The 10,193-nt window shown below is 40.1% G+C and overlaps 1 protein-coding gene and 4 non-coding genes across 5 annotated transcripts in view; all 5 read left to right on the forward strand.

Moving 5' to 3' along the window:
• The window catches only part of trnan-guu (transfer RNA asparagine (anticodon GUU)), a 74-nt gene extending 21 nt beyond the window's left edge, over window positions 1-53 (forward strand). The window contains exon 1 of the tRNA in view: window positions 1-53. This exon is cut by the window's left edge and continues 21 nt beyond it. This is a non-coding gene — a tRNA (tRNA-Asn).
• Window positions 54-354: 301 nt separating this feature from the next.
• Window positions 355-428, forward strand: trnan-guu (transfer RNA asparagine (anticodon GUU)). The gene has a single exon. It is a non-coding gene; the product is annotated as a tRNA-Asn (tRNA).
• A 354-nt stretch (window positions 429-782) lies between these two features.
• Window positions 783-856, forward strand: trnan-guu (transfer RNA asparagine (anticodon GUU)). Its single transcript has one exon. It is a non-coding gene; the product is annotated as a tRNA-Asn (tRNA).
• A 339-nt stretch (window positions 857-1,195) lies between these two features.
• Window positions 1,196-1,269, forward strand: trnan-guu (transfer RNA asparagine (anticodon GUU)). The gene has a single exon. It is a non-coding gene; the product is annotated as a tRNA-Asn (tRNA).
• Window positions 1,270-2,091: 822 nt separating this feature from the next.
• On the forward strand, window positions 2,092-8,019 carry cmasa (cytidine monophosphate N-acetylneuraminic acid synthetase a). Its single transcript, XM_071459219.1, has 8 exons — window positions 2,092-2,436; window positions 3,276-3,418; window positions 3,535-3,690; window positions 4,817-4,953; window positions 5,049-5,143; window positions 5,863-6,022; window positions 6,108-6,273; window positions 6,447-8,019. The coding sequence occupies exons 1-8, from the start codon at window positions 2,222-2,224 to the stop codon at window positions 6,659-6,661; spliced, it is 1,287 nt and encodes a 428-aa protein (XP_071315320.1). The 5' UTR covers window positions 2,092-2,221; the 3' UTR covers window positions 6,662-8,019.
• Window positions 8,020-10,193: the final 2,174 nt, after the last annotated feature.

Consider the following 10,193-nt stretch of genomic DNA (forward strand, 5'->3'; position numbering starts at 1 on the left):
AGCGCGTTCGGCTGTTAACCGAAAGGTTGGTGGTTCAAGCCCACCCAGGGACGTTTTACACTTAGACAAACAAGGACATACACAATCTAGATGGAAGACCTACTTTCTGTGACGAGAGGGGAAGCCTTAAAGAAACTAAGAGTAAATATGGAACATTATCAATAGTGACATACCCACCAGTGCATCCCATACCTCTGACAATCTAGACACTTTCCATGTTTTCCAAAATAAACAGATGAACAATAACTGAGGAACTATTGTTATAGTCATATAATCTAAATAATAAATAAAAACATAAATAACAGATGCAGGTGGGTGGGGATTGAAGAGGCCACACCCCCTCTGAACAGACATGTCTCTGTGGCGCAATCGGTTAGCGCGTTCGGCTGTTAACCGAAAGGTTGGTGGTTGGAGCCCACCCAGGGACGTTTTACACTTAGACAAACAAGGACATACACAATCTAGATAGAAGACCCACTCTCTGTGTTGAGAGGGAACCCTTGAAGAAAAGGATTCATTAATGATGTATCCTGCAGTACAATCTGACATCTTTGACAATCTAGATGAGGCCTTTTTCATATTTTTCAAAATAAACAGATGAACAAATACATTCAGGAAGCAATCTTAACAATTACATGTTTTTGGTTCAAAAAATTAAATTAGAGGACAGATAGAAACATTATTATCGATCAGTCTGACTGCTAGAATGAAAAATATAATAGTAGAAATAATAGACGCAGGTGGGCGGGGATTGAAGCTGCCACGCCCCTTTGTTTTGTCATGTCTCTGTGGCGCAATCGGTTAGCGCGTTCGGCTGTTAACCGAAAGGTTGGTGGTTCGAGCCCACCCAGGGACGTTTTACACCTAAATATACAACTTATCATTGAATGAGAAATGTACTTTCTGTGGTGAGAGGGTTAGCGTTAAATAGACTCAGCAATAAAAATAAACAGGGAACATTATCAGTCATGTCATATCTAACAGCACACTCTCATAGTGAGACACATTTTAAATCAGGAAGCAGATGTGTTCCAATACTGTACCAGTGAGTCACCTTTGTTTTAGATCTCAAATTAGAGGAGTGGTGGAAACAATGTTACTGACTAATCTGAGAAGGAAGAAATAATAATATAAATAGCAAATACAAGTGGGTGGAGCTTTCAAGAGGGAAGTCACATACAGGTGAGGCCAACTCGTCTCTGTGGCGCAATCGGTTAGCGCGTTCGGCTGTTAACCGAAAGGTTGGTGGTTCGAGCCCACCCAGGGACGCTCCCTTTTAGGTCAAAAAAACAACATCCAGATGGAAATCCTCCTTCCTGTGGTGAATTAAATCCTTTTATTTACCCATTTTTATACATGTGAAGCATATGTTCAATCAATAAGATTAGTCAGAAAGTGACTTCATATACGTTTGGTCTGTTTCAGTTTTCCTTAAACAAGAGGGTGTGGAAAACCCAACATTAGGCACAGTTTATTTAAAATATCCAAAGACTATCCAAACATCAGCAAATGCATGAGCTCATCCAATTTTGTATCCGAGTGCACGAGTGCACAATGAGAAACTATCCCATATTATACCTACTCTATAAATAAATAAATAAATAATGACTTATGTGAATAGATGCTATAGATGCTCTCCCCCAACAGTGTGGAAAACAGAGTAATTTTTTTTATTTAATTATTTCATAATTTATTAATTTGAATGAATAAATAAATAAATATAAGAATACCAAAAGATATATAGCAAACCTTTTTGTCAAATAAATCAGACAGGCATTTGAATATGTTTAATATGTTGTTCAATCATCAATCAATGAATAAAAGAAATGACATATTGATAATGGAAATAATTGTTTCTGCCTTACAGTTCCCCCATGATGGAAAAATACGACCCTTCCCCAGGTTTTCTGTGTGCTGAGAAAAAATAAATAAATTAATCAACTGAGAATGATGAAATTATCTAGACACAGAAGTAAATCAGGGGCTTGGAAATGGTGACAAAAAAAATATTGTGTGACAATTTCATGTCCTGAGCAGGAGGTGGCGGTGACGAGCTTAGTCCGGAAGTAGGCAACCACTTCCGGAAGTAGGCAACCAGCAATGCGGACCAGAAGAAGAAGAAGCTCCGGCTCGATGCCTGCGGTGCTACATAAACAGGTCCCGCAGCTCAGGTCTCAGTTGCTCTTTCCTCACCGTTTGCCTTCAGACTGAAGCGGTAGGCATGGCTTCCAGCAAAAGACCCCCCCCCGTTTATAACGGGGAGCGGAGCGGGGACAGGCCGGACCCCAAGCCGGGCGGCGACAGACACTGCGCCGCTGTGATCCTGGCGAGGGGCGGAAGTAAAGGGATCCCCCTGAAAAACATCAAAATGCTGGCCGGGGTCCCCCTCATTGGCTGGGTGCTGAGGGCTGCTCGGGACTCCAACATGTTCGCCAGGTAGATAAATAATCCAGATTATATTAAATCATGTTAGCTCCTTTAAAGTCTGCCTAATGTAATAAATGTATGTGGTTACTGTCTAATAAGGTACAAAACTGCTGTAAACCTGTGTAATCTTACTTCTTCATATCTCACTGATGTGCATGACTCTTATCAACCTGCAGTTTTCATTTTAGGAAAATGAAAGACATGATAAGGAAACGATAAGAGCTGGGCAATAGTTACATATTAGATAATAAAAAATAAAAAATAAAAAAATAAAAAAGTTTTGAGCCGATTTGCGCCGAACCTGGTGAGAGAATCGATCACGGGTCTGAGACGAACCCATCAGATTTTGGGGTAGATCCGGATTATTTTCTATGAGTTTGATTTTTTGTCTCTGAAGTCTGGTGTGTGAAAAAATTAATGACCAGATATTTTGATAACTAAACAATTGAAAAAGCAAAATTATGAGAATTTGATGCTTTTGTCTGTTTTCTTGTTGTTTAATGTATTTAATGATCTGAGGTTGTGATGAGCTATTTTCTGACTTTTGTTTTACATCAAATAATTATTGGATTAGAATAATCAGTCATCAAAATGATCTAGGCTTGAGTCCCTTCCCTCGTCTAAATCTTCTTCACTTTTTTTAATGGCATTGTTGAGGTACTCAGCACTTAACTGGTTGCATTATAATAAAACGGGTTAAATTAACCGTAGCATTGTGTTTTATTGGCATTATTCCCTATAAGAATTAAACAGTTTAGTTATGCTGGATATGTGGTGAATGGAAGAAAAGTATAACAGGAACACAGTGTGAGGCTTTATTCAGACAAAAGATACTTTAATTTTCCTAGCGTTTGGGTGTCAACGGACCACGACGAGATCGCGAAGGTGGCAGAATCCTGGGGTGCCAAGGTGCATCGCAGGAGTGCTGAGGTCTCCAAAGACACTTCTTCATCACTGGAAACTCTTCAAGAGTTTGCCAGATACCACCCAGGTGTGTAAACTGTCTGTGTTACCAGGATGTGGACATAACTCCAGTGTGTGTGTCTGTGGACATAAAGCAGCCTGTTTGATTTCAAAGCACATCCTTTGTTGACTTTGTTTTCACAGAGGTGGAAGTGATATGCCACATTCAGGCTACGTCCCCGTGTCTACAGCCGTACCATGTGAAGGAGGCCCTGAACATGATCTTGAAGGAGGGCTTCGATTCGGTCTTCTCTGTGGTCAGGAGACACCACTTCCGCTGGCAGGAGGTCAAGGAGGAATGTAAGTCAACAGATGTGCAGCACGACTGTTGTTATCTTTTTTTTTTTTTTATCTTTAATCTTAGTTTGTGTAAAAACGCAAAGACTGGACCATTTTTTTGTTCCCACTTCTCAGTTGTAGTGACTTCTATGTTGCAGCCAAATCTAGGCGGATCACACTTATGCACCATGCGGCCAAGCGATGGACGAGAACAGTGATGCACAATGATGCAAATGATAATGCAAATGCCATGAAGCTGCAGCTGGCAGCACCTCTGACGCTCAGTGATCAACACCTAATAGCTCGTTTGTTGAATCTGTCTAAAAACCAAAATATAAAATCTGTGAGATTCTGGAGTCACCCAGCCCAATAAAACAAACCGATATTGGCTTATTGCAAATAATCTGGTATCAGTAGATGTATTGGTTGTTCAGTAACAGGAAATTGCATGACAGGAAGTAGGTCATTTTGAAAGAGCTTAACCATTTGACAACCAGAGAGCGCAGTATTTGGTATTTTTAAAAGTGTGACCCTCGGGCTCTCTGTCAGTGCTGTTTGCTTTCATCATTGGCTTGGGATTGGCTGGGATCCACTCGTTGGACCCTTCGTGGCTCAGGACAAGGCTGAATTTCTCGGCTGTATTTGAAGGAGCCTTCGAAATGTGACAGCCTAGTTGCGCCACTGTGACGCAAGTAGTCTTCAAATGCAGCCTCCAAAGGATGCAGCCCCCTGAATGGGGACGCAGCTAGTGTTTTCCATCACCATGACAACCTTATGCTTAGTCCCACCTTGTCATCTTTCCATGCAAAGAAATCTCTGGTCTTATTTTTTGCCATTGCCGTTCTTCATTCATAGTTTTACCTGCAATGAAGCAACCAACAGCAGCACCAGCACATGCATGCCCAGTATATCGGTGAAGGGTCATGTGATATGCATTGTTATGGTTGGAGCTTATATCTGATGTGGGGTTAAAAAGCTCGTCTGAAGCGCTGTTTCCTAATTAAAAGGTGGACAAGGCCTCTTATTCTTGTTTTATTTATGTTGCTCTGTAATTATGTGTCTACTTCCAATTTGGAAGTAAAATGATGTTCAGTGAAGCTGCGTGTTGTAAAATGTGCCTTTAACCCCTCACCCTGCCTCCTCTTAGCTGCGGGTCAAACCAGTCCGTTGAACCTGAACCCAGCCAAACGGCCACGGCGTCAAGACTGGGACGGAGAGCTGTGCGAGAATGGCTCCTTTTATTTCGCCACTACAGACCTCGTCATGAAGAAGGGAGTTCTGCAGGTAATCAGTTATGGTTTATCATGTGTCTCCAGGAGCTGTGCTTTGACATTTTTAATCATCTGGTCTCTTCTGTTATTTCTTCTCTCTCTCTCCAGGGAGGTAAGGTGGGCTACTATGAGATGAAGCCGGAGTACAGCGTGGACATAGACGTGGACATCGACTGGCCTGTGGCAGAGCAGAGGGTTCTCAGGTGAGAGACGCACTGTAGAACAGTAAAAGAGATCGTAACAGGCCGGGTCGGGAAGTTTCATGATGTTAAAATGTACCTTGGTGTTTAGAAATCCCTGTCAAAAAACACAGCAATTATGACAGAAATTCACATAAAGTCACGGAGGCATACAACTGCAAAGCAGTAATTCTAGTTTGTTTGTTTTCTTTGTCACAACTCAAGAATTTCACACACTAATTAACCCTGGACCAGTTGGCAGAGGCACACAACTGCAAGGCAGTAATTCAAGTTATTTCATGCGTCCGTCATTGAATGCAACACATTGCGATTTTTAGAAATTGCAGTTGTACCTTTTTAATGATGGAAAAGGAAAATAAAATGAATTTATTGCAAGATGGGAGAATTTGGAGGTAGAAGTGATTTTAGTTCTTTACCATAAACCCAGTGAAATGTTGGGGAGGTATTAAGGCATGTAAAAATAGCCAGTTATATACCTTTGCAGGTGGATTACTCTTCGTGTTGATGAGATCTGTTTTCAAGTTGATAATTTCTTCCATTTCTTTTTTAAAAATTCATTCTTCTGTCTACCTGTCATGAACTTGTTTTTAGCTCTACCATAGTTCTATCTGTTGGTCTGACCTTTGTCTGTTTGCATTGTGTTGGGATGCACTGGTAGTTGAGCAGTTCGGTCAGTCCATTTCCATCTTCTTTTCTCACCCATTCTGTGCTTCTCACCACAGGTATGGTTACTTCGGTCAGGGGGTTCGGCTGATGTTCTGCAATGTTTCCGGATGTTTAACAGAAGGAAGGATCTTTCTGCCTGTGCACGGAGAGGAGATGGTGTCTATTAACACGAGAGACACCATGGGCATCCGGATGCTGCAGAAGGAGGACGTGGAGGTTGGACTTTTTCAGCTGCATAAAAACGATTTCAGTTCACGTCATGCCTTGTCGCTCACGCTGACCTGCGGTCTTACTCCACCAGGTCGTGTTGCTGACGTCCAGAGAGGACCCCATCACCCCGTCACTGGCGGAGAAACTCTCCAAGAATATGGGCTGCAAAGTCATCGAGGTGGGAGAGGAGCCACTGAATGATCTGAAGCCGGAACTGGAGGAGAGGAAGCTGAACTGGATGGATGTGGCGTACATGGGTAAAGCAACATTACTTTTTACTTTTTCATTGACGTCCATGTCCAGTCATGTCAAGCTAAAACTGTTTATTAATCTACTCTATCTTTTACTTATTTTGTGATTATTATTATTATGCTACTTGTGATATTTATTTCTCTGCCCCCCCCCCCCACTTCTTCTTTTCTCCTCTCAGGTAACGATAAACCAGACGTGAACTGTCTGAATCTGGCGTGTTTGAGCGCAGTACCCGGCGATGCCCCAAAGGACGCCATCAATGCTGCAAAGTACACCTGCAACGAAGTCGGGGGAATGGGGGCCATCAGGGAGTTTGCCGAGCACATTCTCAATCTGAAACAAAAGGCAAAGTCTCTGATGAACCAGAACGGCAGCTCATCTGATTTTAAATAAACTCCACATTGAAAGGTTTTAGTGCAGTTTATGCACAAATAAAAGATACAGGTATTAAAGAATGCACATGTTCATGAGCAAAAATATAAAATATATAGGAGGCATAATTTTAGAGTTAGAGTCATAATTAACAATCAAGTTTGATGCAAGTTTCCCTGTTGGTAAGTTTTTGTAGGAGTCAAAATGTGAGATTCTTATGTAATTTTATGAAAAAGCAGAAATTTAACTTCCACTGTTGGTATTGCAAAAGAATCAGAAGTTAACCTGCCTTTAGTTTATTGTAGCAGTCGGAGAATCCACATCAACAGGATCACCACAACAGCAAAACTCAGAACACCAGACTAGAAGCTGCTGCTCTTAACACTAGACACTAGATAACAGTAAAATCTAGGTTTGTTTTTTGTTGATTTTTTAATTCTGATTTAACTTAAATTCCTATTGGTACTGTCCCAGTTAAATGTATGTGTATGTGCCATTAAAGATACAGCTTTTAAATATTTTAAAACACCTTGGTATTTATGAGGGGAAGCATTTCAAACCAAAATATATTTACAAAGTCATTGTCCAAAAAAAAGTCACGTATCATTCTGTATATTTTGGCAAAACCGTCCCTGTCATGTTGGTCCTTATTTAAACTGCTTAAAGGAACAGTTCCACATTTTAGGAAATATGTTGCTGAGGTTTTGATTGATAGATTGATACCACATCATGTCTGTATGCTAAGTGTGACACTACAACCAGCAGAGCAGTTAGCTTAGCTTAGCTTAGCATAAAAACTGGAGCCAGGGAGGGAAGAAGCTAACCAGGCTCTGTCAACTTGATGATTATAAACTTCCAGTTTTGTTCCAACCAACAAACAACATTTATCTTGTAATCAATTAGCACGCTTTAGGCTAGCTCTTTCCTTCTGTGTCCTGTCTTTATGATAGGCTAACTAGAGCTAGCCTTATATTACCAGACAGGTACCTCAGTGGTACTGATTTGTGATTGAGTTAGAAATTGGAAGATTGATGGGTTTGAGACTATTTGCTGCTTGTTAAGAGATAAGTCACTGGCCTGATAACTGGGTGTCCTGTAATCTGTCTGCTGTATTTGTTGATCTGTGAGGAAAGGCAATATGTCATTCTTTTTTCCATTGTTCTTTTTTTTTATCTTCCCATATGATGCCTGGATGATTGTTTTATAGGAATGTTTACTTTTCATTGAACTTGTGGTTTTTATTTCAGTCTTCTCTGAGTATCATAAGTGATTTTTGTTGTGTGAATAATTTTCAGTGAAGTTGACCAGTGGAGGCAACTGAAAGTCTCAGCTGAAACACCAAACTTGAATCCCTTAAAGGAACAATCTGACATTTTGGAGCATGGTGTCTTGTCTCTTTTGTACCACTCATGTCTTTACGTTAATATAAAATTAGAGCCATGAGAGAATTAGCTTTGTTTATCCGTTTAACCAAGACGCCGGGAGTTGTTTTTACCGTAATCTTTGTGTAAGGATTTAACAAAACTAATTACACGTAATGAGCGCAATGAGCTCTAGAGGTGTTGGTAGACGGATCTTTAAAGAGCGTAACTAAATGTCTCCTATCTACAGCTACAGTTAACTCTTGGCAAGGAAGCAAATAAGTGTGTTCCCCAAAATTTCAAACTGTTCTTGTTGTTTTAAGAGTCACAAACGACCTGATAGTGGGATTAACAGCAGGGAAAACTCCCTAAATAAATTTTCTTCAGCATGAAATTCACCTGAATTTACCATCAGCAAAAATAAATCCCTTTTATATTTTTACAAAAGCTGTACACCATCATTATTCATACTTTATTAAATTATCGAATGATAGGTTTTTAGCAACTACAAAGCCACTCGGTGAGGAAGAGATATTTGCTTACAACTACAGTATAATGTGTTATAGTGTGTTCATACACTGATTGTTGGTGTTACATAGGTGCAGCATTATCTCCCATTTCACACCTGACAAAGCCCCAGCAGGCAAAGAAGCAACTGCCCATGGGCTGCAAAAGCGTCACATTCACTGTGTCATTTGGTTGTTGGTAATTTGACTACTTGCAAATGTTACCTGGGAACAGAGGGAGAGCAGGATCAGAGCAGCAGTCCTGACAGACGCTGCCATAGGAGTTTAGGAGTCAAATGTAGAATTTCTGTTAATTCAGCCATCATGATAAGGGAATTTAATTCAGTCCTGATCCAACTGGGATTAGTAGTAGTAGTAGAAGTGGAAGAGCAGGTGCCAATGTGGAGCAAATGTGAGAGACAAAAGTAAATCCCAGGCTTCTAGAATTTCATGTTGTTATTAATACACAAACATTGCAATGGTGCTTAAAATGAGTTAAAGGAATTATTATCTTGTTTCATAAGTATTGATAATTATTAATAGTAGGTTAAAGGTCCCATATTTTACACTTCTGGTGTTTTACTTTAAGTGTTGATATCCATAAAAAGATATGTTTGTGGTTTTAAGAATCAAAAATCATCTTAATGTAGTTTTACATCTCCTCTCTCAGGCGTCTCTCTGGAGCTCTAGCAACAACAGGTCAGTCAGCCAATCAGAGGAGAGGATCTGATCACTGTTTTCTGAGTGACCCAATAAAAATATAGCAGATTTCAGATAAGAATCGTTTTTAAGGCTCAGTTTCTGAATACAGGCTGTGTGCATTTCTCTGTGGACTGAGGCTTTGATACTTTCACAGTATTAACATAGAACCTAGACCTGCTTTATGATCACAAACAACATGGACATCTACCTTTATACAACATTGGACCTTTAATATTTGCATAACATCATTTCACTTTTAAAAACTACTCAGTAATTTCCCAGAACAGTAGTTTTTAATAAGCATCATTTAAACAGGAGCCCTTTTTTAACTGCACCTGCAGGATATGAACTTCTCTCTCAAGCTGTCATAAAGTCTCACTGCTCAGTAACACGGGATATATAACATTCCTTCATAAATGGGTAACCTATATATTAACCCTGGAGGTGCTTCGAGACATGCATCAGTGTAGGTGTATTGTCAACAGGATTACAGCACTGGGTGAATAACTGAAGTTGTTTTTTAGCAAGAAAAGATAATTAAATTAAGGCTGCTGGTCAACTATCTCGTTTTGAATGATCAATTATAAAAGTAATGGTGAAGTTTTATATTTTTCGCGTCAACAAGACGAAAACCAAAAGTAATGAGTCTACTATGTTACCTGTGTACAGTTAAAAACACATCATTGAGCTATACTGCCCTGCTAGAGCACCAAATATGTATTAATCTGCAGCTGAAAATAGTCCCCAGTGTATGTTACTCTCCACTGTGTATAAAGGGTGTATGAAGACTTATAACTGTTGGGTAAACTATAATTTAATTGGTTTAAAGAAACAAATCGTGTATTTTGAGTTTGGGTGTGTTTAGGTGGAGGGACCCACTGAACAGCAATGAACCCTCCTCTCCACAGACGTTACAAACCCTCCCCCTGGTGTTCAAACTGTGGAACTGCAGCAGAGAGCTTTGGGTGGAACAGAATTGATTCA

Source organism: Trachinotus anak, unplaced genomic scaffold, assembly GCF_046630095.1.
Source record: "Trachinotus anak isolate AG129_WGS33_773 ecotype Australia unplaced genomic scaffold, CSIRO_AGI_Tana_v1 ptg000023l, whole genome shotgun sequence".
In the NCBI taxonomy this organism is placed as follows: domain Eukaryota; kingdom Metazoa; phylum Chordata; class Actinopteri; order Carangiformes; family Carangidae; genus Trachinotus; species Trachinotus anak.